The following is a 27,799-nucleotide window of genomic DNA, read 5'->3' as shown; positions in this document are numbered from 1 at the left end:
CCGAGGCCCCTCCAGCGGCTGATTCTATGTCCTCAACACGACTGGGCGCGAGTGGCCCACACGCTCTCAGGACCTGCACAGTAAGAGCAAGGCGCGTCCATCGCGTCTCTCGCACGTCACACGCGTGGGGCGCGTTGCCCTGCAAGGAAAGGAGACGATGGTTTTCAGTGTGGTTTCTCCTGGCCTTTTCCAATCAGAACACATATAATGCAAGCGGCCAGGCCCTCCGACAAAGGCGCAGGCTTCTGAGCTGGGGAGAGATGGACTGTCTACACTCTCCATAAGGTTTAGTTCCCAGCCTTTGTATTTCACCTCGTCTAGGGCTGAACCTAGCACACCCAGAAGTCCTCAAAGGAGCTAGCAGTAGATGGGTTGGGGTGTGACATAACCGTTGCTTGGACCTTCCTGGTGACCTGAAACTGGCTCCCTAACTCCCTCCCATATAAAAGTGTCAACGCAAAGCTCTCAGCAGGTGCCTAAACCCCAATCCTCCAACCTCCCCCCAAAGCCAAAGCCCACGGGGGGGGGGGGGCAGAACTGAGAGTCTCAGTGGATCTTAGGTGTAAATCCAGCAGAACAGACATCTGGATCTTTATCTTTCAGGGATGTTGCAAAGATCCTAAGGTCTAGTCTGTACAAAAAGGTGCATGTATCAACACTAAGTTTAGAGACCACTGGGGGTGGATTTCCCCACTGCTTTGGGGAGGCTGGGGACAGTGGATTCCAGATCTTATTTCATGATAATGCTCAGATGAAGCCCAAGAAAGGAGCAGGGCTGCCAGAATGAGAGACATTAAATGCAGGAAACTTTATCCACTGGGAATAGTCCCAGTGTATACAGACGGTAAAATTCAAAGCTGAAATACATCTCCTTTCACTTTGCATTCATTATTTTGCCATTATATGCCAAAACAAGTGCATGTCTGGGAGGGGGGAGTGTCTCATTCATAAAGCATCTTGTAAGAAAGCAATTGTTGCTGAAACACGGGAGCTTGCACCACCCTCCTCCCCACGACCACTCGAAAAGCTGCTTCTTTACAGGTTAGAACAGCAATCACCAAAGAGCCCAAGGAAATGGAATCTATTTCAAAGGCAGGGCAATATTACTAAAATATTGGGCTCCAAGAACCCTTATTCTTCCCCCCCTAAAATTCATTTCTCAGCTCCCCCTCCCCTGAAATTCCGTGTTGAGGTATCTGTTAGCAACTAGACTCAAAGCTGCTTCAATCTCTTATTGGCCACCTTCTAAATTATTCCCTTTGAGCTTCTTTAAAGAAGTGCACCTGCAGAATTCTGACACACAGGCTTTGATTAAAAAGGGATCGGATTTTTTTTCTCTGTACCTTATAGATTGTGTAGGAAGCCCAAGTCCTCTTTGAAGAAGCTCATAAACCATGCGGGCAAAGCTTTGGAAAACAGAAGAGAATGAAATGGTACATACCCCTCCGAAGGAATTACATACTAATCAACGTATTCATATTGTGCTTTTGTTTTTACTATTGTTCTTAAAATTGGTAGATGACACAAATATAACAAATGCAAGATTCTCTGTATGCAGATGCTGGCAAGGCTGAGACTTAGTAACATTTCTGAAAGGAACTGATGATGAGTCTGAATCAACTTATTGATCCGGATTTTCCTCAGCCGCAGGAGCCTCTGCTCCACCTGCTGGCACGAGCGGCAGCCCCCGCCGGCACCACCACGGGCTTCCCTCCCCGCCCGCCCACCCACGCCCTCCCAAGGGTGCCAAGGGCCCAGGAGCTGGGCTCTGGTGAGTTAAGAACGCAGGGCAGGGCAGGAGTGAGGGTACTGAGGGGACTGAAACACAACGCAAAGGGGCTAACCACACTCATTTTCATCCCAGAAAATTCCCGTGACAGCTTGAGGGAGGGAGAGCAACGTAGAAAAGGGTGGCTGGGAGAGGGGTGAGGTGAGGTGGAAGGGTGAGAACTGGAAGGGAGTTTTCTAAAAAAATATTAAAAATTAAAAAGTTCGTGCGTCTCAGTCAACCAACTCTCAAAGCACTGACACCAACAATGTTTCTCCGATTTTCTTCCAATAAGTTAGCGTTTTCTCATGTTTAGTCTTATGTTTATTTTCCAAAGGGGGAAAATCATGGTTTTCTTTTATTATCAGTATTACTAAGCTCGAAAGAACCGAAGTGGAAAATCCGGACGTTTGTCTCCAAGTGTATCTTGAAATAGACACTGAGAACCGATACTGTTGCTCCGTTGTATGCCTCAGGTTTTTTTTAAAGTTATTTAGCTCTTTTTTTAAAATTTGATTGTATGTGTATTCTACCTAATATAATTCTTCCAAAGCCAATCCAACATTTTAAAGCTAAAATTAAATTTTTTTTCTGTTTTCCTTTTGTATTTAAAACATTTTCTTTTTTTTTTTTTTTTAATTTTTCATTTCCTGTGTTTCTCCTCCTTGTCGCCAGTTTTACTACCTGGGCCTTCCCCAGACGTGTGCCTGTTAGTGGTGGTGTTGTTCAAGAACATCTTGTCCATGCCTTTGAGCGCCTCGGTGAGATAGTTCTGCAGTGCCGTGAGTGCGGCGCAAATGGCTGGGGCGCCGAAGCCGTGCGTGATGAGGCTGAAGTGCGTGAGGCAGCTCTGGATCCCCGGCTCCAGGATGGGGCTAGGCCTGCTGTTCCCGATTGGCGTCCGGTCCTGCGCCAGCAGATCCGTAAATTCTTTACAGAGTTGCCTGCAAAGAGGTGGGAGAGGCATAAAAAAATCACTCTCAGCGTCGTTGTCATTGGCATTAGAAAGGAGACGCTCGCACAAGCCCAGAGGCACCCGGTCACCATAGAGCCGGAGAGCGAGGCTAATGTGGACGATTCCGCTCTGTTTCCCTTCCCGGCGCTCTCCCTTCTGGAGCAGCTGGGACTAGAAGGAAAGCGGGGGTGGGGAAGTTATGCACCCCTTCTATCCCAACGCCTTGCCTTTTTTCTCAAATCCAGTCTTTCCCCCTTATTCCAGGGCCGCTTAGACTCTGCTTGGGAAATCCGCTAGGCTTTAGCGTTTCGTTTTGAATATTCAGTAATTTTTGGCTTCTACCTGGCAGTTTTTGTAAAAACCCTTTCCCCCTTCTCTCCTCTGCCTTTCTAACCTCTTGGTGATCAGGCTCAAAAAGCCCTGAAAGATTTAGGCCCTTGAGCCACAAGCCTGTCCCTGACACAGAAGCAGATTGCCGGAGACTTGCATGGCCCAGGGCAAGCAACTGTTTATTCCAGGAGAGAATGCTGATTCCATTCAAAGCAAAAATCTGTTTACCTGCAGTATTTAGGAAGGAAGGTGTATTTTCCCCCCTTTTCCCTTTCTTTTAAGCAGAGGCTACTGAAAATCTTTGTACAACAGGACTGTTGTCAATATAAAAGGATTCCTACATTGTTTAAATAAAACCTACAGGTAGATGGTTAAGACACTGGGGAGCGTAGATTTTTATTTGTTGAAGGTTTTTATTTCCTCAAGGCAACTACAATTTAGAGAAATCTCTCAGCCTTAGAAATCCTGTGTGCCTAACTATGAATTGAGCTTATTTGAGAAATTTTTAATATAGGAGGTGGACAAGAGGGTTAATATAGGAGGGTTTTAGCCCGGAAGGTCCAATGGCTTGGCTCCGCTACCAGTCAGAGGAATGGCATCCCAAAGGCCATAGCCTTTCACAGACTGGCAGACTTCTGTCAGTCTGCTTCCACTGGTGGAGGGAGGGGTGATGGTAAGAAAGAAAAACTACAGAATTCCAGTCCCAGCCTGCCCCCACCCCTCCCCATGGCCTGACACTTGGGGACATGTGGGGCCTGGACACTAGGTAAACAAGGCAGGTACCTAGAGGTCATATGAGTGACGCTGGGGCATCCTTTGCCAGGGGTATTACTCCCAGGGGTATTACTCCCAGGAAGAGTAATGGCTGAGCAAGACAAAGAATACCTCCCCCACCCCCACCTGCCGCAGGTGAAAGGGTTTTGGTTTTAATGTCGGTGGGTAGAGAATCCTAACAGGCATCCTCTCTCTACCCTCCGTTCTACTGGTTTCTCCATTCGAAATGCACACGTACATCCTTAGAACCAGGAAGAGATAGGTAACCGTTCTATCTAAACAGGGCAGTTCTTAGGCCAGGGGTACCTTGGAATCACCTGCAGGGCTCAAAAGCACACATCCATGCCTCTGCCCCCACGATTCCAATTCAGGGAGCTTGGGGCTAGACCCACAAATAAAAATCTTGGAAAAGCTCCACAGATGATTCTGATACCCCAGGTTAAGAAGTGGTGACCTAAGTGAAGTCACAGGGTTTCAAGAGGTGATGGGGTGGGGGGAAATTACAAGCATTCCTTAGGGAAATGACAGCGCTTGTGGAATCCTATTACCTAATTTATACAATTTAGTTTTATTTTTTTCCCCAAAGTACATTTACTCTTTTATAAAGCACCAACACGTCCCCCACCACCAGACATCGAGGCAAGGGGCAAAGGGCAACAGATTTATTACATTGCTAGCTGGTGTATCAGAAGGAAACCTTCCAAAAAGAGGACGGGTGCCAGGTTTTGATCGTTGGAAGAGATGGTTAAAGTCTTTCCTTAAGTTTGTACTCATTACCAAAGTGCCAAAAAGGAAATTCTGAACTGGGGAGAACAAATGCTTAGAGTCAAACATTCTAAATCTTCAAAGCCCAAAGCAGGGTCTGTAAGCAATTAAAGTTCTGGGACATTAATATTTTTTGACCCTGCGGAAAGGGGCAATCAAATTCCAATCACGTCTCAAAAACATCTGGACAAATTTGAGCAAATGATTTTTCAGCCTTCCATATATTTCTTTAAATTACGCTGTCAACGGAACAAACCGCGTCCTCCAGCACTAAATAAATGAGCGCCGCTGTTTGGGCCGAGCCTGCGAGAGAAACGTGCGGGTGCACGCAGCGCCGCCCACTGCAGGCCTGAGCCGGCCATAAAACACCAACAATATGACACTGAAGCCAAAGACAGGAGTAAATCAAATAAATAGAAAACCCACTGTAAAAGTTCAAATGAGCTCTAGACCTAAATTTAGCCAGAGATTTACTATTTTCCCCTCTGGAGTTGTAGTAAATTTTACGTCTGTGGAAGATGCCAAACAGCAACATTGGAAAGAGAATAATTAGAGCTGCGGGTAGAGATGGGTACACGTGGGTGACATATAGACACCCCGAGCGTGCATATGACAGGGAGATGTGAAATCAGGCAGAAATGTGCACCTAGGGATCCAGAGAAGAACTGGAACAAGGACCAACCCAGAAAAAGTCTGCCTGGTGTCCCCAGGGTTGGGGATAAGAACTGTAAAAAAGCCTGGATTCATATTAATAAAGCCACTCTCCCCCAGAAACTTGTTAATACAGGAGACCGAGAGAAACCCAAAGCCCATAATCAACTTGGGTGGGGAGGAGGGGAGGAGAGAGAGAAGGGCAGCAGGGTGGAGCTGGGAGGGCTCCTAGCCATTAATCCACATGCTGCAAAAGCTACTTCTACCACTGAGCTGCTTCCCTGCTCCACAAATGAGGTCTGCATTGCCGTTGCCCAACACTTCCTCCCCAAGCGGGGTAATGTGGTGACTCAGAAGGGTAGGAGTCAGGGAGGAGGGCTGAGGGTCTGGGACACTCACTTGGTAGCCAGCAGCATATTCTTTCGGGAGTGCAGGTCACTGGGGTCGGTGTGCTGCCGGTTCAAATACTCAGAAACAGCTTTAGCAGGAAACTCCGTTTCACAGATATACCCAAAATCTCGAGCTAAGTGAACAGCTTCCCCTGAAAAGACAGCAGCAGAGGTAATCATCAGCACCTAGTCTCTAATCATCCCAGGACAAGAGATCCTTCCTGGTCAACTGTTGTTATTTACAGAAGAGGCCAGCTGTTGGGGGCAAAAGCAAAGGTAGGACTGATGCCCAAATAAAAATGATTCTCAGGCCAAAAAGTTGATGGAAGAAACTTTGCTCCTGCTGCTCTTTCCAGCCTCTCCCTGATGATCCTTTTAACCAAGTCCTAACTAGACATCCCCTGAATAGCTTTGGGCCTCCTACATTCCATGCTTTCTCTTAAAGGAAACAGGCAGATATGTTCAGGAGCCACCTTATAATTGCACCTAGACAGGTGGCTGGATATTCGAGCCAGATTTCCCGCCCCCTTTTAAAAGCACCTGTTATACCTGCTTTAAAAATAATTTAAAAGTATTCCTATCTTTTGTATTATCTTTTGTATCTTCCTATAACTGCACTAGGAAGAACACCTCTTATTAATAACTAATATATACAAACATAATTCCACGTGTGTACATGTCCACATATATTAAAGAACATATGTAAAACTTATATGGAATGAGTGTTTCTGTCCAGCAATGAAATATTTATTCTTTGTCAATTCCCTGATAGGTTCAGGTTTCTCCTAGAGGTTCCTGTCATCATCTTCCTACTTAAGGACTTTCTACTGCACAAGATGACACAGCAGCTATAGAAAGCCTGGACATCTGAGAGATTCCTCAGCTTATGCGGAAGCCCCTTTCAAACAAAGCATTATTACCCTTTAATGCACAGCCTTAGGTGTTCAAGGGAAGATACCAAACATGAAAAAGAGATATGTTGAATTATCCCATTGCTACGTTATTTTTAAGGAGCATGACTTACTTTTAATCATCATTATTATAGTAACAACAAAAGACTTCAGGCATGATGTTTGCAATGATCCAGACCCATAAGACTGAAAACTGTCAAACGAATACTGGAATTTCAGTAGTTTTCCTGTTTTGTCCCTTCTCCACCCAAATTCATGTCTTGGATAGAGATTACCTTGACTGCTTTTACAAAATAAGGACAGTGATATTAGCAATTCCCTGAAGGGCAAAAAGTAACACCCCCCCAACCCCCCCACCGCTGGGGCTGAGAGTCAACTGCTAATAAGTATGATCAGGAAATTTGGTGACTGCTGCCCCTGGAGGGTAAGTTTGGGCCAGGCAACTTTGCCTTAAAGATGGCAAAGTGCAATGACTATAAATATGATGACTTTATGGTTGCTGCTTGCATATTCTAAGATTTCTTCCAAAAACCAATTCCCCACAGGAGTGTCATAATATCACTTCCATAAAAATAGAAGAAAAAACCAAGACCAACATGTTAGACTCTAGAGAAAATTCTACAACTTCCTTCATTAGGACCATCTGGCTGTATTTCCTATCCCTTCCCCATCCCACAAATTAACTGCAGATCCTCTCGTTCTCAACTGTGTAGAAGATCCTGTTTATTACATACCATAAATATCATCCCCAACTCCAAAATGATGAGCAAATTAGAATGTGCTTGTTATAATTATGGGCCTTTAATTCACAATTGATGAATCTACAGTGAAGATCATATGTGACTCCCCTCCTTGTTTGCTCACCACCATCCTCGACCCCATTTTCTCCTAGGCCTCACTGGCTTCACTAAGCCATATTTCATTAATAATAAGTCCCAGGTAATCAGCAGGAGATAGGGCCCTGGGAGTGGCATGAGTTTTAAAATAACCATAGGGGTCATAATGAAATACTAGTTTCATAAACTGACAATGTACTTTCTACTGCCTACGATTCAGAGGTAGAACCTGGGAAGGAGAGAGGTATGGAATGTATTGCTGCTTCCAGAATTATTTTTGCGAGAGTTCATACAGAGGGTGTTTCACACACTGTGTACTGCACCTGGTGGCAGAAGTGACCCCTGCACTGCCTTAGAGTCTGGACCTGAGAACTCTTCAGAGCTTAGGGACCCTCGCACATGTCCCTTGGCCTCTCTACAATTGCCAACTCCCTCTAAGTAAAAGGACCTTTGAACTTCTCTCAGGCAGCCGCTTGACATCCAACTCATAAGGGCACAACAATCGCAGTGATTTCCAGTTAATCATGAAACGTGTAAAATGTCAGCCTTCAGCCAACGGTTAAACTCAGCCACTTCGTGAAATGGCCACACGTCTTGCTTACCTTCCACCAGGGAGGTGAGTAACGTGACATTTGCTGCTTTGCGCCTGCCCGCGGGTAAATTCAAACCGATTTTTTCTAGCCTTTCTCGCAAAGATCTCCCCCCATTTTTCGATTTGGCTCTGAAATTGCAAGAATTAACATTCTGATTAACCTCAGAGTGTTCCTGAAACAAAGTTTAGACTTAGCAATCTAAAGCCCAGTGGAGCTTGAAGAGGTTTTAACTTGAGGTTAGCACATTTTCCCCCTTTCCTTTTGGTTATTTGCTGATAGTTTGCTGAGGTTTGCTTAATTTCTGCATTACAGAGCATAAAAAAATTGAGTCATTTTCTTTTTTTTTTTTTAATCTCGTGAGAAAAAAATGATACCAGATGGGAATAATTAGGGTGTAGGTTATGGGTCCAGAAAAGGTAGAAGTTGCACATGCAACACACAAGCTCTTTCCTTGTAATGGAGCCAGTTAGGTGAACAGAAACTGGGCAAGCACAACCTTGCTGAAAAGAGAGAGAGAACTGGGTGGCTCAGAAAGAAGGCACTAACTAGCTGAAACAGGTGGGGTTTTCGAGGAAGGAAGGGGTCAAGAGTTGCTATAAAATGGAGTTGGGTTAAAAGGGGAAGGAAGACTGAAACATGAAACCAACATGATGATGGTAATCGCAATAGCAGTTAAACTAACACTTTAGGGAGTTTAGTTATGCGATAAGCACTGTATATTGATTATCTCACTTAATCTCACAGCAAGTTTTATACACACACGCTCAATGCCCAGGGGTGATTGAAAGAAACTTTCACACTCCAGGGCTCAAAAGACTCACTTCAGGAGAGCAGAGCAAGAGGATTCAAAGTGAGAAAAATCCATGAGCCACACCCTTACTTCCTCCCAAACTCTCCCTGTATGTGCCAAATTGTGGGCAAAAATACAAGAAAAAATCCAGTTACTCTGTCCTCTCTTGTGGTACTGTTCACACAGCCACTTTTAGGAAAGAAAGGGACTTTCAACTCCCCAAAGAGGCTAACTTGAGAAGTTCATCTCCTACAGTGTCACCTTCATATCAGAGACACTACCAAAGTGTCCTCCGTCCAGGCATTGGCAGAGATTCTGGGGGAAGGCTTTAAATCTGAAGATAAAAGCTATCTCTTCCTCATTTTCCACAAGGAGTCTATGGAATGTTTTCTTCCCATATTAGGGAGCACTTGAATGCCCCCAAGAAATAACTATTACTATTTCATTGTTATTATTGGTGGTGTTCTTGCTGAAGACAGGAGGTCGCAAGTCTAGCACGGAATTTTTCAAACTGTAGGGAACAACGCTTTGGTGGGTAGTCGCCAATTTCGTCGGCTGCCAACCATATTTTAAACCAAAACAGAAATATTACAGTACATTACTGGTACAAAGTTGGTTACTCCCGGAAACGTCTGTTTTAGTTTCACTCAGGCTAGAGAATGCCCTCGAAGTGTCCCCAGGATAGGAAGGAGCCAGGCACCAAGCACAGGACAGGGAAAAGGGAGGTTCCCAGGGCCGACAACAGCGGGAGAGCGAGGCGGCGCGTGCTTGCGGCGCGTGGGTCCCCGGGCGGCGGCGTCTGCGCGCGCGTCCCCCAGCACGTGGCGGCCGTGGCTCCCCGCACGCGCAGCGCAGGGGCCGCGCTCTGGACGCCCGGTTGCTAGGCAACTGCGTCCGGCTATCTGTTGGTTTCCGGGAGAGCCCTCTTCCTTCACCCCGTAATAACTGGTTTGGGGGTTTTACCTTCTGAGGACGCCGCCGAGGAGAGACGCATTGAGGCATTCGGGGGGCGAAAGCCGTCTCTGAACTTCCCCCACAGTTACTTTGTACTTTGAAGTGGAACTGAGCAGAGACAAACGGCCCGGGACCGAGCAAAATACCTCGCCGGTGTTGACGGACATGCCTCCCAGGAAGCCATCTTTATTCATCATCAGAGAAGTCACAGATTTGGGAGGAACCGGAACTAGAGAGAAAAAAAATATGCCATAAAGGTGACCGGGTTTCGATCCTGGTGACCGGCTGATAGAATGTGTCGGTGCGTGCGCAGGGGCGAGGCCACAGGACAGGCGCCAAGTGGAAAGCTGGAGGAGGAAGTGTTTGTTCCAGTGGGGCTGCGGTGCGTTCAGAGCACTGTGTACAAACAAACGGAAAAGGCATCACTCCTCTGGAAACTTACTCCATGTGTGTAGACCTATGAGTGTCGCTTGCCACAGTCCCGCTCACTATACAAATCAAGAAAACACGCAGCCTAGGGTTTGGATTGCACTGTGAAACCCAGCAAATCCTGTTCCATCATGTGCTCGCTTGTGTCCTGAGACATCTCAGCGAGCCTCTCTGAATCTTAGTTTCCTCATCTGTCTCCTGAAGATAATAATCCCATTTGGTGCTGAAGCCTGAAAGTGATTATACAATCGATATAAAATGGTAATGCCGGTGTCCTTTGTGGGAACCCCTCTCCCCTTTCCTATTGGACCCAAATCTGTGGTCATCGCTGGAGAGCACCGGAGAGTGGATCCTATCAGAGACACTGTGCTCAAGAACAGCCAAGTAATACCATTAAGCTTGGGTTCAAAGAAGCTGCTCATTTCTCTAAAGTGGATCTCATTCTTTCCTACATCATAACGATACATTCATTTAAAAATGAACCCAAATGCTCCTCTCCAGTGAAAGCAATTCCACAGTGACATGAATTTTGTTTACAAATTAACTAAAGCACCGGCTGGCGATTGTTTGGAGCAGTTATGATTTACAACAGGTGCCCTGATCAATCAACCAATCACTCTAATTCATGTGAGCGGAGGTCTTGCCTTGCCCCAGTTGTTTCATTTCGGCAAGTAATTGATAACAAACCGCACTCAAGGTATGTTTTATGCAGAAGTTAATAAGAGCTGACAGCTGGTTGCCACTGCTACCCAGGCGCATTCAGTCTCTCCAGCCTGTATTTCTGTTTAATTGTGTTTCAGTGTCATCTGCACCTCAGGAAGAGGCGGGGCTCAGTAGAACCAGAAGGCTGGGAATGAGGAACAATGACTGGTCAACCTCCCAATTCGCTGGCAGTCTTACTCCCTGGGAGTTCTATACTGCTGAAGCCCATTTTCTTTCTGCAGGCTCTAGAAGCCACAGGGCAAGTGACTTTTCCTGACTTGCCTTACACCTTAGCTTCTTCCAGTGGGATATGAAGCCCCCAAATCTTCAAACAGCATTTGTTGATCACCAGTCCGGGGGATTTATTGAATCATGCATCTGGCATGAAAAAGGAGGTTTCAGTTTCTCCTCTTTAATAAATACAATGTATCATCCTATAATCTTGATAGGGGAGAGATATGCTCATTTTCCACCATCTAGAGCCTAGAGCACTATCAAACAAGTTGCATAACCTCTCTTGTATAGAACAGACTAACCAACACTGAGTATTTTTGTTATAGCTTATTCTCTCTGCTTCAGATTCTGGCATTCAGACCTCCATGATTGTTTAGAGGCTGATGAAAGTCAGGTAGGTCCCAAATTTCTTATTAATTAGGGATTGCATTTGGCCCTTTACAAACACCTTCTGTAAAAGGATTTTCCTAGGAGAATGGATGGGGGTCCTCGAGCATTCCCTTTTGCTACTCCTTAGTAGACATTTTAGTATTTCTGGATCTGTCTACAGAGTCCAAAACTTTGTCTCAGGGCAGGTGAATGATGTTAGGTAACAGAGTGGATCTTCTGCACTGCTGTAGTGGTGGTGGGAGCTACAGAGGGTGCTTTCTTCTTTCTGATTCCCCTCATCATATTCTTATCAGGGAAGATGCTTCCCATTTGAGAGTGAACCAATGAAAAGTCAAAGTGTGAGTATTAATTAAATTTGAATAAAATATGGAGTTAAAGTTATTTAAAAGACAGTGATTTGGGTGGGAACACCCTGTCATTTAATTCCCTTACACAACATCCACATCTATTTTGATATGTCTTATTCATAATACTCTCAATTTTTGTATTTCAGATTCATATTCAGAAGTCTAAGCAAGAAATTAATGATCATGGGAATTAGCATCAGATAACCTTGGAGAAACTTTTCCCCAAAATATAGATAATGGCTTTTTGTAATTTTAACATGGTGAGAACTATAGAAATTAATTGCACAAAAATCTCATCTTCGACACTCAGCAATGTTTTTATATTTAATATTTAAATTTTATATTTAATACTATTAAATATTCTTTAGAAAGAATATTTAAACAAAAACCCCACTAAGCTGAAAATAGTAAATTCAGTTCCTATTTCCCATATCGGACAACCAAATATCTCTTTAGGATTATAATTTATCTGCTTCTCAGAGTCCTAGTTGCCAAATCTCTCGAAAAGCCAGGCCTTTAGACACACTTTATAACCTGCCCTCTAATTTCACTATTGTTAATTGCCTGATTTACCTGACAAGAGCCATTTCCTATGGGGAATGTATATTGTTCCCTCCCCTGGGCTGTACCTTTCCACAAATGCATTATCACCTAAACATCACCAGTCCAGTTAGCTTCTGTCAGCACACTGCTGTCTTCTTTTGTTGTTGTTGTTTCCCCCCCAAAGATGCAAACTATTTGAACAGACACGCTTCAGGTTATATTACCATTTTCTTAATTTAAGTATAAATCGTTCTCCTACCCTCTACTCTCCCATCGTCAGGTTCTAACCCTCTCCTACTCTGGCCTTAAACCTGGTATCTTAGACTAGACCCTACCTATTTCTTGTCCTAACTTTCCTTAAAATCCCTAGCACTGTTATCTACCTTCCCCTCCACTCTCACACCTGCTTAGCTCAGCTGATTAACCCCATATTTTATTCTCTTTGTCTTTTCCCTTCTGCTTTCCTCCAGCTTATCAATAAACCCAGAGAGCAACAGGGCCCGGTTGATTTGTTAGTAATTATAAGCACACTGTTCCTGCTCATGGAACCCAGAGATGACTAAGATAGGTTTAAAGCGACAGCAGGAAATGGTAAGGAAATGGAGCATAGCAAAACTCAGCGTGAAGCTTTCAGTTCTTTACATGTTTACAATTTTCTGTGCATACATTAAAACCTTTTTTTTTTTTTCCTATTCAGTTCTCAGTTGCTTATCATGACCAACTTCTGGATGTAACATTCACAAAACTTGCTCCCCTCTTTTTTTTCTTGCATTATTTTGAGGAGAAGAAAAAAGGTTTAAACCCGATCAATATTTCATTACAGTGACTGGAGTTTTATTTAAGAGAGAGGAAGGAAGACTGATTAAAGAAAATATTATTCATTAGTGGACTACAGAGAGCCAACGTGTTAATAAAGTAGCTCTTAATCTGTATTCTTTAAACTTAAGTATAAAATCGGAGCCTTGAGATCTTTGTGTTTGACTGCAAACAGACTCTCTGTGGCTCTGATCTGCTGGTGAGCAAGAAGGGAAGAAATGAACCCATTTAATAGATTCAAGGGTAAGTCCCTCTGAAAGATACTCGGACTTAAATATGTAAGCTACGCCAGGAAGCCACCAAGAGGTTGAACAGTGCTTGAAATAACTACTTCTCACCAGCAGAACACCCCCTTCCTTTATACTTGCATTGTTTCTCATCTATCTGAGGGCTAAATATTATTTCACATGGATATACAGCACATCTATAAATGTGAGCACCAAAACCCTGGAAAGAAAAATAAAAGGATTCACACACACACACACGCACACGCACACGCACACACACGCAAAGCTGGAATATAAAGAACTACAAACATCCAGGGTTAGCATCCTTTAGGGGCAACATCTAAGAGTCTGGAAACTGAATTGGGTCCCATCACTTACTCTGTGTGTGGGACCTTGAGAAAGTCATTTATCTTCTCTCTGTCTCAGTTTTCTCACTGGGAGTGGGGGTGGGAGCTGGAGAAGAGTGTCTAACCTTTCCAACTTCGAAATTCTGTGAACTCTGATTACTCCCTGGGTGGCTGGAATGTATCTCAGAGTCTCGAGTTGAATAAATACCTATTGGGATTCAAGTCAGCCCTGGAAATGTGAACCTCTTCCTTTGTGGGGAAATTCATACCCTTTCAGAGGCTATGACATACTCTTGGTGCTTTTTACCTTCTAGGTCAGCAGGAAGAATCCCAACATTGTAATTGAAATTGGCTATTTCTTCATAGCCCCCCCCCCAAAGAAAATCCACACTAATCAGTGTTTATATGGGGAAGGGGCCAGAACTAACGGGAAAAAAAGTAGGAGAGAACTAAGGTTGAACTGAAACTAACCAAACAGGATATCCCTAAGACCAATGAAAATGCCCCACAGTCACATTTGAACCTTGGACTCCAGCCACGCTAGCCTTTCCAAGAAATCCCAGCATATTTTCTGCTCTCTAAGGTGTCAAACCGATTGCATATTAGCCTCTGATTGCACCAAAAACTTTTTCTTAAAGCCTAGGTGAGCCCCTTTTTTAGTTAGGCTATAGGATGGTGGCAGTGATCATTTATATTAGTTGGGCACCAACCCACCCCCTCCCCAGCTCAGATTCCTAATCTTAATGGAACTGAGAGTTAAGAATGATTTTTTAATGTCTCGTTGGATTTTTAGACTGTTAATGTACCGAATCCTTCTCATTATTACTTTATTGATTGCTCATTGACCAGCCCCCTTCAAATCGTATTAACCACCCTCTGCCGGTTTAGATTAGGAGAGTTTAAAAAGCACCTTTCATTACTCCCTCCACTCCTGCCTTGGAGTTGAGACTCCGCATCTTAATGGGAGCTCTAATGGGGCAGCTAAGAGGAGAGGGGCCACGGTCCCTGCCGATTGCATTAATAGCTCAAAGGGGGCCAATACAGAAAATTAGCCGTAAACGAGCTCTGGAGATCTTCAAATGAAAGAGCCATTTATCACGCTGGCTACCTTCACTCCACTCGTTTGCTCTCTCTACTGGGAACAACTCATTTCCTCTTAACTAAATTACTTCAGAAATGTCAGCTAAGCCCGGATAGCAAACATAACAAGAGAGCTAGCCTATAATCTATGGGGTGATATCAACACGGGTGAAAAATTGGACTGGTTAAATTTTAGGAGGGAGTCCTTCCATAATTAGAGAGAGAGGCATAGAGACATATATCCTTTATGCCCAAGTCTTCTGGCTTCAGTATACGTAATGGCAGAGACATCCGAACCTAGATCAGTGGCTGCACTTTTATTAATGAGGTAGACACTTTAAAATCTCTCTACAAAAAATAAAAATTTAAAAAATCTCTCTAAAAGCCCATTAGAAAATAAATTAAACAACCAAGTCCCTTGCCAGTTGTTGAAATTTAGAAAATTTAGTTCAGAAACTTTCTCACCTCCTTTTTTATGAAATTAATCTCTGGGAGATATCCCTTATAAGGGGAGGGGTGGGGACAAAGATGAGAGACCAGAGGGTCAGGAAGGAGCAAGTGAATCCATACCTTCATTTTAAGTGGTTCATAATTATCTAGAACAGTAAATCAACCACTTATTCCTATTTTGCCCATGACTCTCTAAAGATAAACATATATTAGGATCTTTTCTTCATGTAATAAAGCAAATCCCTGAAACATTAAATAATGGCGTTAACCTAACACTTCGTATTCATACTTTACCCCCAAATCAATAAAGTGACTGGGGTGCCACTTAGTTGTTTAAAGCTGCACAATTTTAAAAAAGGCTTTCAGAGCCAGAAAAAGTACTCTGTGTTTTCAAAACAGAACCAGCAACTTTAGTCAATATTCTCCTTTTCTTATTACTGGAGATACCCTTCTACATAGATAATCACATTTTGCTGACAAACATATACAAGCCCTGAAACCAAAGCATCCCACATCTAAGAATATTTTGAGCTCCGTTTTGTTAGGCAAGCTAAATTCCAAATATTTTTATTGGCCTGTCTATTAATAACATTTCTGATTGGTCATCTGTTGGGCATGCCCCATTGACAGCCCAAATGTTGTTTCTAGGATACAGAGCCCTGAGATAAGGGGTTCTAGCCTTCCGTGAAAAGGGAGGAGGACTGAAACAAAAAAGCCAATGGAGAAGTGCCTCCCCACCCTCCTCTAGTCACCCCCATCAACCAGCAATTAACCAAAAGAGAAGACCCCAGAGGAAAAGGTGAAAGTGAGCTGTCAGCACAGTTGCAAATCAAAGCACCAAGCCTGGGTGTCTGAGCGAAACCAAAAGCTGGCATTAAAAACTGAAATGATACTATCTAAAGAAGAGAGGGAAAGATGTTTGGAGCAACACTTAAATAGTTTTGCCCCAAATCTTACTATTCTTTTTCAGGATATTACATTCCAAAGCCAGATGGCATTATTCCAAGTACAGCTCCCCCCTCCCACCCTTCAACTCTCAAAGCCACTTTTTCTGTCTCTGTAAAAGAAGATAATTTAGCATACCTCACCCTATTTGGAATTCTGACTTCACGACCCTTCTACTGTAACGGCTTGACTTTGGGTTACTTTCCAAAGCACTTTTTCTTTAATTGTTTTTGTGAGTGTCATGTGGCTCAAATTAATCATAAATGACTGAAGCTAGGGATTGTTGACACCAAATATAAGGACAGGCCTTTTCCAGAATCGATAAGAAAGGGTTACAGTAGTTAAAACTGTATTTCCAAATACCAGTTCTTTCGATAATTAAAGATTGCACTGTTTACACATTCAGGCTCCTAAATTGGTGGCATGTGAGTGACATTCGGGCCTTTCGACAGCCACACTAATCGCCAGGCATTCTCTCAGTGACTGTCAGAAGAGAGGGGGAAAAATTAAGCAGCTGCAATACGCCCGAAATGAGTTATTGTAATTACATTTAATTAGTTTAATTAGTTAATTATTTTGCTTACAGCTGTACAAGAGACTGCAAACATTTGTTAATATCACATGCCCTTTAACAGTATGGGGTGATTCCACAGTCACACTAAATCATGAATGCATATGTAGAAAGATTTAGAAATGTGCATAGGCTGTCTCAACTTCTTAGGATGTGCATATTTAGCAACACATTTGACACAATTTTTAAAAAAATAATAAGAAACAACTCATAAAACACAGAGAACTAGAAACAGAATTACCACACACACACACACACACACACACACACACAAATCAAATACAAAAACAAGAAGAGGAACTATCTCAACAACTTAGGGTTTAGCTCAGCAAACTCCAGTTATCCATGAAATAATTATAGCACATTTTTGAAAGCAGTGTTTCCTAGTCAGTTTCATACATGATGGTAGTTCAATTATTTAAGATGTATCTAGAATTGCTACTAAAAGTACCATGAGAAAAATGTCAACAGTCTCTGTCCCTTTGTCTCTTATCTGGGTTTCTGCCTTTGGTTGCCCCCACCCCCAAATTTCCTTCTTCCCGACATGCCTTTTTCATCTAGAGAGCCCCTATCCTATGACTGTGAACAAACATTTCTGTCTTATAAAATAACCAATTCCCCCAAAGTGAAAACTCATAAAGACATTACTGCACAGGAAAACTTTGCTTACTTTTGGGAGGAATAATCCATACCTTTTTTTATGACAGACTGGTCCAATAGATTCATGCCGCTGTTATTGGCATCTTCAACTGACTGTGAATATAAAAACATCACTATTCAAATTGACTGGATATTAAAGAATTGCACACATAAATCATGTCACTCCAAACTGGAGTTTCTGTTATTTCCATTTATATTAATTCACAAAGGGAGGTTTTATTATTATCATTATTACCTCCAAATCAACATAGAAATGAAATTCGCCCAAATTATAAATTCTTCCAATGGAAGCAGAGGAAAAAGGAAACTGTGAGAGACATCTGGGATGCAGTATTGGTTTAGTTATTATATTAAACATAGATGTTACACAGACGTATAAAGTTTTATATTATTTGCTCTTATGAATTGTGAAAATTTGGCAATAGCTGAAAGATTTTCACCAATATTAGTAAGAATAATTTCTGTTTTCAATTCTATCCCAGCGCATCTTAACCCTAGAGTCATTTTACAAATACATAATAGTTTACATTATGGGATTTTAATTAAAGTCTGAGCAATTTGGAATGGAATGCAAACAGCAACACATAGGAACACGTTTGCAAGCTGGCAGGACTGCACACCCGTGCAGTCCATACACGTCCTTGTGTGCTCTGAATTTCTCGCTGCATGATAATCCCTGAGAGGAACCTGCACAATTTGCTCCCTCTCCCTATCCTGCTGCTGCTACTTCCCAGCAAAGAAGCACACCTGTTAGGATGGCAGTAACTACAGACACACAGATACAGAGACTCAGATCCTCCCAGTCAGCAAACAGGTAATGGCAAAGAGCATTCAGCTTCTGTGCCACAGTCTTATCCTAAAGAAGGAAAGTTTCAACCCTGAGTGTTGGCAGCACTTCTGAGGGGAAATGGCTGTTGGAATGAGTTTCTTACTGTCAGGATGTACAGAACAGAGTTCTGGTTGTGCATCCCAGAGCATCCAAAAACACTGTATTCCCTCCCCACCCCCCAATGAAAAATAAATGCTAGGTCTTTCTGAAATGTACTGCTGCTTTCCCTGATTCTTAGAAACCCAAATTTGGACCAATTTGTCACCCACTCTACAGAGAAGTAAAAAGCAAAGGGCTTGAGAGTGAGGTGGTGTTTTCACAGCACCTTCCACCCACTCACACTGCATCCCCAGACAGGGCGTGTGTTCATCACAAGGAAGAGACTGTCTACCCCAAACAAGCAGCACATTAGAAATGAGATGATCTAATCACGAAGGGAGCATGTTAATTTGTTTCTTTTCGTTTTTAATAGTCACTCTTCGGTTGTCGGAAAGGTGAGGAAAATTGTTATTCTCCGTAAGAACCGTTTTCCATGTTGCAATATGCCATGTACACATTAAGAAATAGTAAATGCTTCTTTGAAAAATACTTCATACAACTTGCTCAAAACTCCTCAGGAGACCCCACCACGCACGCACACGCGCGCGCGCACGCACAGACACACACGAGATTCCCTTCTTGCTGTGCTCACGTGTCTACAATGCGAGGTGTCCACTCAAGACGAAAATAATCGCCTGCGTCTGTGGGCGGGCAGGCCAGGGATCTCAGGGGCCAGGACCCGGGCGCCCCCATACCTCACCCTCACGTCGATACGTAAATATGTATATACGCCTCATCAGCGACGTGGGGTAGTTGTGGTAGTTAATGAGAAGGCTCTTGTCTGATTTTCTATCTAATTACGGCCGCCTGCTGGGTTTTTGTACAGGATATTCACGCAGCATGCTGGCGCTTAATCGTCACAGGGAGGATCGTAAAGATTTAATTAGGACTGCATGCGGAAGCGCAGAAAAACAACTCAGACTCGTAATTACTAGACTTCTTTAGTTAAAAGTGATACCAGGGGTTGCTTTAAGACACTAGGGTGTGTTTGAGTGTGTGTGTGTGTGTGCGCGTGTGTGTGGTGGATTTGACAACATCCTTCTATGTTTATACTCAGGGGTAGTAGAGGTGAGAGAGACTAGAGAGCAAAGATTGGAAGAAGAGGTGTTCACGACAACTAACTCCAAACTAGGTGTCATCTCACTCCATCTTTCTTTCTGATGCTGCTTTTCTGAGTTTTTAACACTGCATCCCCCCCAACACACATACACACAATGGGTGAAATGTAGCACGCCCAGAACCCAAACAGCGATTTGCTGGTTTAATAGCCCCTGTGAGTAAATTGAAATAGAAATTGACAGGGTTTTATAGTTTCATTTAAAAAATATTAGAAGCATTTGGTTAATTAGCTCCCCTCCTTCTCTTCTCTCACGGTCGGGGCGGTGGCCCTCCCGCGTGTGTGTCTGGGTCACCCCACATACCCCCATACCAACCCTCGGCCAGGTGAGTACCCCTCGCTATAAGGCCCACCGGCCCAGCAGCGCCCTGGGGATCTGTCTGGTCCGCGGCTGGGGGGGAGAGGGGGGTAAGGATCCGGAACACAAAATAGGTTCTTGAGATCGAACAAGTGACTGAGGTCCAGGCCGAGGCACTCTCTGGTCCCTTTTTAAAGACTGGTCGGGCGTAGCCAACCCAATCCGTAGCTGCAGGAAACGGTCAGATCCCGACAGGCTGGTGTAACTTCAGCTTCCCCCACCTCGCCCCCGTGTGCTCCAGATCCCTAACTCGGAAGTGGATCTGCCGGGATGGGGCAGATGAGGGACAGACTCTGCACTGAGGCTCTGGTCCTAAGTACATCTCCCCTGTCTTTCTTTGTCACCTGCCCGGTGTCGCGCCAAGCACACCCAGGCCTCCGGGAAGTCGGTCATCTCCGCGGAAGCAGAGATCGTCCCCGCTCCCTGGGATGGGCGTGGGGTGTCTCCCCCCAACCCCCTGCACTGAGGGTCGTCCAGACGAAGTCCCGCGAGGCACCCCACCTCGCCAGAGGAGCGGCTGCGAAGCTTCTGGGGGAGGAACAGGGCGGAGGTGTGTGGGCGGGGAGCATGCGTGGGCCGGGGCCTGCACTTTCCTCTGGGCTCTTTGCACCTCGCGGTCCGTGTTCCGACGCAACAACTCAGCCTGCCGCGCGACGCTTTGACGAGGCTGTTCTCCCCAGTACACACTGAACAGGTCCTGTTCTCTCGCGTCCTTTGCATGTGGCCAAACACTCAAAACCGCTCCCAATTATATCTTTAAAAACTAAACTAAACCTAAACTAAACTGAAACCAAAGAAATCTATTCTCTCTTTTGAGAGAATTCCTGGGTTCAGTTGACTGAGTCACTCTCCGCCTGCAGAGTGGTGGTGACGCGGCCAGTGTGTTGGCATTGCCAACAGCAGTGGTGATGAGTTGATCCACTTTCATTATCTAGCACTTTGAGCATACTCAGAAAGGTTAATTTAAGAACTTACACCCCCCCAACACACACATTACCCCAATACATTTTTTAAAAAGCTATTAAATATTTCCTTCTTGTATCGTATTCCGAAAGGAGCAATCCCTCCAGACAGGGATAATCAAGCTTGATTAAACCAACAAAACTATCATTCTTATTACTACGGGTAAAGCCAGCCACAAATCAGGTGATTCCAGCATTTTTGGAAATAATAAATGACTGAATTTCCTCTAAAACAATAAACCATCATAGACTACACACAGCATTTTATGCTGTCACCACATTTTAACTGTTCAAAATACATTTTTTTTCCAAGTAAGGTAAAAGAGAAGGACTCAAGTACTCTTTTTTCTTCCCCATTTCATTTTTCTTTGCTTTAGAGGTATGTCTAAAATGATGCATTATATATACAACTATGCCAATGAGACTGAAGTGTCAAATACCTTTCAACCATATTTATCTTTTCTGCAGACTATTTAAATTAGGGAGCAAAAGGAGACCTGCTCAGAATCACCCAGACAGTTTTTAGAAATCATTTCTTTGATGTTTTCTTTGTTTAGTTTAACCAAGTATTCTCAACCAAATCAGGCTCTATTGTGTAGGTTGCAGATGGGTTAGGGAGTGGGTGGGGGAAGTGTTTTGAGCCTTTTGTTTTAAGAAACAAACACGTGATGCCTCTTTAACTGGGATAGTGGCTTTGGGGAGAGGAGAGTATTAACGGAGGGGGAGGACTGAGGAGGGATGTGGAGAATATTGCTCCACAGTCATTTAATGGATCAAAAGGTGAAAACAATCTCTAAAATGGTATGTGTCCTCTTGGACTCCCAAGCAGAATTATGGCTTTCTGGGTCTCTCCCCACAATTATTCCATTTCTCAGGAGATGACTCTGGAACTCACTTATCTTGAAAAAGGGCTCAGCAGCTTATGAGACATTCAGAGTAGGACCTGGTTTGGACAATCATAGCACATGTTTTTCTTCCCATGTGCATTGTCACGCTTAACATCCAGCAGGGACCTCTGGAGTCCAAAAGGACCCTGCGCCTTACTGCTTAAGCTCCAGGCTCTAGGCAGCCCAGTCTTTCACCTGCCTTGTCAGGAGGCTAGGCCCACTATGGGACATGCATGGGGAATGGGTTGGGAAGGGTACCCTTGCCTGCTAGCACAAAGTACAAGAGAACAGGAAGTAGCTAAGGCAAGACCAAAATAAATAAATAAATAAATAAATAAATAAATAAATAAATAAATAAATAAATAAATCTAGTCTTAATTCTGATGATACTAAACTACCAACACACACACACACACACACACACACACACACACACATTTTTCTCCTTCATGATTTCATTTCTAGTAGTTCCAGCTTTCGTAATTGGACCTCCAGAAATCGCCACTACACAGCCATACATGTATGACACAGAAACAGTTACATATGTGGTGTCCAGCTATTCCTGTTCTAAAGATGGAAACTACCTCCCCCAAAGGATACGGAGCTGCCCCTCCCCCACCCCTCCCATCTCCCGGGGCATTCACTATTTATTTATTTATTGTCCTTTTCATTTGTTTGTTTGTGGTTACCTGGACGTCTTCCATTCCGGGATGGCCGAGGCCGTGCAGCGAGAGGCTGTCACCCATGCCCGCGTCCAGGCCGTGGTGCGCCGAATGCAGCAGCACGTCTGGCCGGCGGACCGAGTGGTAGTCCCTCCGGGGGTCGAGGCCCGAGAGCTGGGGCAAGGCTGCTCGAGGCTGGGGCAGGAGAGAGCCGGCTTCCGAACCCACTTCTTGCCGCTGCCGTTGCCCCCAGGGATGCTGCTGGGGCTGGTGCAGTGGGTTCAGGGAGTAGGGGTCGTTGACGTGGGAGTAGGGATCCTGGCTCTGATGGTAGGGGAGCGGCTGGTAGGGAGGCGGGAAGTAGGGCGGCTGGAAGTCTGACGACGGGGTGTGGGACAGCGGCGGGGCGCTGGAGTAAGGTCCTTGGGATACCGAGCCCAGCTGGGAGAGCCTGGAGCTGTGGCTCGGGACGCCATCGTGCCGGTCCTGGGAGCGGAGAGAAGGAGAGAGAGAGAGAAACAGAGTGACAGAGAGAGACAGAGAGAGAGAGCAAGAGAGAAAGGGAGAGAGAAAGAAAGAAAGAAAAAAAAAATACAAGCGACTAATGGAGAAGCCCGGCTTCCGTATATTCTTCCCAGGACATGAGAAGCAAGAGTCTGAAACTTATACTCCCAAGTTGACTCAGAGGGCACATGATTTCAGCAATTCCAAACGCCAGGCTTTGGGGGGAAAATGGGAGAATCACCACCCACTTAACCAACATTGAGCCTTGTGTTGGGAGTGCATATCGGGCAAAAGGGGTGAGGGTAAAGTAACTATATATGGGGAGAGATTCTAAATTCCCTAGTTAAAAATATAGGAGGCTTACACAGAGTAGTTCCTCTTCTGGGTGTTTTAAACTATTTTTGCTAACTCTTTCAGAGGTCCAAAGCATGACAAATATAACTTCATACTTTTCGGGTGCCTCTCCTCCTTTTCAAAACCAACTTCTGCCTCCACTGGCAGTGCAGCCAGCTGACCAGGAGCTCCCCACACAAACCCGATAATTCCAGGAGCTCTGAGGAATCTGCTTGATCTGAGTTCCCAGTCACCCCTCCCTCCCCAAGAGGAATTAAATCGTTTAAATAGTGTTTGATTGAAATGAATCTCATTTGAAATCACATCCTGAACCCACGTTAAATTAAGTTGAATTGTGGTTCCAAGGAGTTATTTCTAAGGTTGCTTTTCTGTATCTAATGCTATTATACTCCAGGTGTGAAAATGAAGGACCTGGGGTTGGGAGGGAAGAGCAAGAAAAAGCCCAGACAACTTACTGTTGGTTCTATCTGGAGTGGCAAACTAAGTAGATGGAGAAGGGGGAGGTGTGTGTGAGGAGTGTTTAAGTTTCTCCCTCTCCTCTGTGGAAATGCCTTAGTAAAGTCCCTATGGTTCTTTTTGGAGAAAATAGTCACCTAAATTTCCAAACTGCAATGGCAAATAAAAAGTTTTTCTCTGCGGCCTCCCCCCTCCCCAGCTGACTCATGGAGCTCAGACGGAGAACACACAATGCAGAGAGAAGCAGCTGCAGCCTCGTCCAATTATGGTGCTAAATTACCAAGCCAAAGGCGCTCAAAGGAAGACAGAGACAGAGAGAGTGAGACATACTCAACAGAGACGGCGAGACAGAGAGACAGTGAGAGGAGGGAGCATGCAATTCTGGTACAACGTGAATCCAAACTCACCATGGATGAATAGGTGTGGACTAACATCTGGAAAAAAAAGCCTGGTTACTGCTCAAAATCAAACAATGATTAAAAAAAAAAAATCAAGGAGTCCAGCAGAGAAACGAGCTGGACACAGGAGCCGAGCTTGAGGGGTTTCCAGGACAAGCCATCAAAAAAAAAAAAAAAAAAAATCCACCCCCCACCCCCAAACAAGATTGGCGATGCCTGTCACACACAGACAGAGCTGTTCATCGGTCTCTTGCTGTCTTTTTGGCCTCTTTTCTTCTGCCGCTCTTCGGGGCTCCAGATGCAGTCCTCTTCCACCCGAAGCTGGGCTCAGACTGCTCGGGCGCCCCTTCCTCCCTCCGCTTGCCTACACCGCCTCATAATAATTGATATTCATGACTATTAATATTACACGAGTACTTTAAAGGGAGAATGGAGGACAAATGGAGCGTGAAGCAGCAGCGAGCGCAGAGCTCCCCTACTATTGTAAATGACGTTCATTCAGTGGAGAATTACTAGATGTAATCAGACGAGGGGGCTGGCAAAGGCAGACTGGGGAAAAAGTTTAGCAGGAAAGAGGCAGAACTTCAATTAACTGAGCCGGGGACACGCGTAAAGCAGCCCCTGCTCCTTTGGACAAGGCAGTGAAGGAGAGCATCGCTGGGGGCTTGTACAGAAAGTAGGTGTCCTTGTTCCTGGAGAGGGACTTTCCTAATGGGAAGAACTGATCGCCTTAGGTGCTTTGTGTGCAGATTAAAAAACAAAATAAAAAGGCCTTGCCTCATCATTTGGAAAGGAGAGAAAAGTAAACCGGTGGGCCTGGTTGTTTACAGGGACGTTTAGAGACTTGCATTGAATATTGGAGATTATGCTTACTTATTAAAGGACAGAGGCGAGATGGGGGCTTTTCATTCCTTGTGTAGCCTTTCCCTCCTTATACTGCTCATACAATCTGTGATTTTTACCTCAATTTAAAATATATGCAATCAATCTTCAAGTACACTAAACTTATCCTTTCCAGGCAAAGCCAGGGGCAACAGAAAACCTTTTTGGATGTTTCAGGAACCCGTTCTACTGGCCTGACTGCCATTTCTGTTAAAGTTCAACCTTCCTCCCGACTTAAAAAGGTTCCTTCCACAGGGCTGCGGGTTCTCCTATATTTTTGAGCAGAAATTTAGGCAAATAGGGATACCTGCAATATTCTCTCTCCTCTCCCTCCCTCTCTCTCTCTCTCTCTCACCCCTCTCCCCTGTCTTCCTCTCTTCCCCCCTCCCTCCCATTTTATTCTCCTCTCTCTACCCCTCTTCCACTCCACCCCTCCCTCTTCCTCTCTCCCTCCGTCCTTTCTGCTCTCCCTCCCTCCTTTCCCTTTTAGCCAGTTTACTTTTCATAAGCAAAGAACAAGTTTTATCCTGCTTACTTTTGGGAACCCACTGAAATCCCTCTATGTATATTCCGAGCAATTTACACACCGTGCCCCCGTCTCCGCCCGTGTCATGCCCACTTCGGGCGCTCACATTCTTTAGGATAGTTCTAGAGACTTCGACTTTACCATTATCCTGCCTGTTAAAGAAAGAAAAGGAGGCCGAACCGAAACAAACCCCACTAGGCGGAGGCACGGCTCTTCGTTACAGTCCATACACAGCCACAAAGAGGAGAGGAAAACCCTACTAATCATTCCGCAGAAAGACGACTGTCGATCTCTTTCTCTCTCTGTCTCGGTGTCTCTGTCTCTCTCTGACACACACACACACACACACACACACACACACCCCAAAATTAGGATTCCGGGCTGGCCGGAGCTGGGGGCACTGGGCTGCTTGCGGGACGCGGCGGCGGAGCCTCGGAGCCCCGGTCCGCCCGCTAAGACTGGGCCGGCGGCGTCAGTCGGAGCTTACCGGCCGCTTCTGTGCGCGGCCCATTATCCGCAAGGCGGCTCCCTGCCGGGCTTTCCGGAGTCATCCCGGAGCGGAGGGGTCGCATTTTCTCCCCCACTGGTTTGGGGGAGCCTCTGTGCGTCCCACCGCGACCGTTTGGTACGACCGATCGAGCGCTCTTGGCGCTCCTCGCCCAGCACTTTGCTTCCCGTCCTCCCTCCTCTCGCCAACTTTGCCGCTTTACAGTCTCCGTCGCCCGGCTCGCTGGCTTCGACCTTCCCCCTGCCTTAACTGTGCGGCGCCTTTCCTCGAAGCTTTTCTCTCTGTCCTCCCTCCCTCGACGTCTCCTGCAGCCTTCGCTTCCCTCTTTCCCTGGCACCTAAGTCCGGGTCTGCGAGGCCATTCCGCTCCGAGCGAAGTTCCGTGGGCCTCCGCCGCCGTCCCCTCCCCGTCCCGCCGCGTGCCCCGCCCGGAAGCCCGCCTCGCCCGCGAGCCCCCGGAGCCGCCCCGCCGCCGCAGCAGTCGGCGCCCCAGACCGAGAAGGGCGGCGGCGAGCGCGGCCACGGCCCCGGCGAGCGGCAGGCAACTTCTCCAGCCCGAGGAAGAGTTGCGCTAACCCCAGCGTTGGAGAGCAGTGCGCACAGAACACGGGCAGAGCATTGAGTTAAAAATGCCTAAACATGGGGGTGGTTGGACGCACTGACCCTCGAAAAAGCAAAACACAAGAAAAAAGAGGAAAAAAATAAAAGATCTGTTAGGGCTTCTTGGCTTGTTCTCTATCTACACCCATCTAGCCGTCTATCTACCTCCCTCCTTCTAATTTTCCGTCCTCTACTTGGATCCGCTTGTTATTGATTGCAGAAATATTATTGAAAATAAAAATTAAAAGCCCGAGTCTCTTACGAATGAGGCTTGAAAATCTAATTCTCTTCCATACTTAGAACGAGGAGAGCCTCTGCCTTTATCAGTCTCTATTTTCTCTGCCCACATTCAGTAGCCTCACATTCCCCATCAGAACCTTAAGGGGGGGGGCAAGGAAGAGAGAAAGAAAAATAAAAGAAAGAGAGAGAGAGAGAGAGAGAGAAATCTCCTAACTTAAAGTAGCCAGATTTCAACCTTAAAGTTCTTTTTCCGAACAGCGAAGTCTCCCCCCAGCCAGCTTTTCTAAAAGTTAGAGAAAGCTGAGAAAACCGGCCGGAAATCTACGACTAAATAGCTGAAAAATATCTATCAGTTGGGGTGTCAAGAAGCTCAAATTCTCTATCTGCGAAGCTCTAAGATGCATCTGGGGGTGTCGGCTCACCTCATAGATATCTTCGTACTTGACATTCTCCACGAGCTTCCAGAGCATGATGGCAGCCTGGTCTCTAGGAGGTGAGTGCATTCATGTGAGGAGCAGATGTCTGGCTTCTCAGGACTCCGCTGTCTGTAATGATCCATCTATAATTGGAAATGGGGGATACACACCAAATCCGACGCTCCTCTCCCATCGCAACTTATATCTGTTGTCTCAAACAATAGGCTGGAGAAGTAAGCCTCAGCAGAGAGAAAAACATTATTACACACACAGGAGTTAGATGCAACCCACAGACATATATATTATAAAAATCATAAACACGGATTTACACCCAGACACCCACATTGAGTTATATAAGCACCCCGTGGGTCACGCAGAGTCTACAGGCTCTAAACATGCATTTAAAGGAGAGATAGTCGTTCAGTGTGATTAATATAAATATACACATTTAAAAGCCTCTATATGGAAAATGATGAATCATTGTAGCCACTGACTAAAGTCTTTACAATTCATAATGAGAAACCAGGGGGCCAACGGTCCCCCAT

At 45.1% G+C, this 27,799-nt stretch overlaps 1 protein-coding gene across 4 annotated transcripts; it reads right to left on the bottom strand.

Moving 5' to 3' along the window:
- Positions 1 to 1,116: 1,116 nt before the first annotated feature.
- On the bottom strand, positions 1,117 to 27,429 carry TFAP2B (transcription factor AP-2 beta). 4 transcript variants are annotated; one of them, XM_057303992.1, is made up of 8 exons: positions 27,261 to 27,429; positions 22,399 to 22,857; positions 17,490 to 17,550; positions 9,726 to 9,945; positions 7,982 to 8,100; positions 5,643 to 5,784; positions 2,453 to 2,712; positions 1,117 to 1,406 (listed from the first exon to the last, which is right to left on the bottom strand). In XM_057303992.1, exons 1-8 carry the CDS (start codon positions 27,339 to 27,341, stop codon positions 1,345 to 1,347), a joined length of 1,404 nt encoding a protein of 467 aa, XP_057159975.1. In that variant the 5' UTR covers positions 27,342 to 27,429; the 3' UTR covers positions 1,117 to 1,344. The 4 variants fall into 4 exon arrangements, with proteins under 4 accessions (XP_057159975.1, XP_057159976.1, XP_026363054.1 ...); XM_057303993.1 differs by lacking the exon at positions 27,261 to 27,429 and adding an exon at positions 24,093 to 24,125; XM_026507269.3 differs by lacking the exon at positions 1,117 to 1,406 and having other exon boundaries at positions 1,772 to 2,712.
- Between the last annotated feature and the right edge of the window lie 370 nt (positions 27,430 to 27,799).

Source organism: Ursus arctos, unplaced genomic scaffold, assembly GCF_023065955.2.
Source record: "Ursus arctos isolate Adak ecotype North America unplaced genomic scaffold, UrsArc2.0 scaffold_29, whole genome shotgun sequence".
Taxonomy (NCBI): domain Eukaryota; kingdom Metazoa; phylum Chordata; class Mammalia; order Carnivora; family Ursidae; genus Ursus; species Ursus arctos.
Note: the sequence above shows the minus strand (reverse complement) of the source record. Positions and strands in the feature narration are given on the sequence as shown.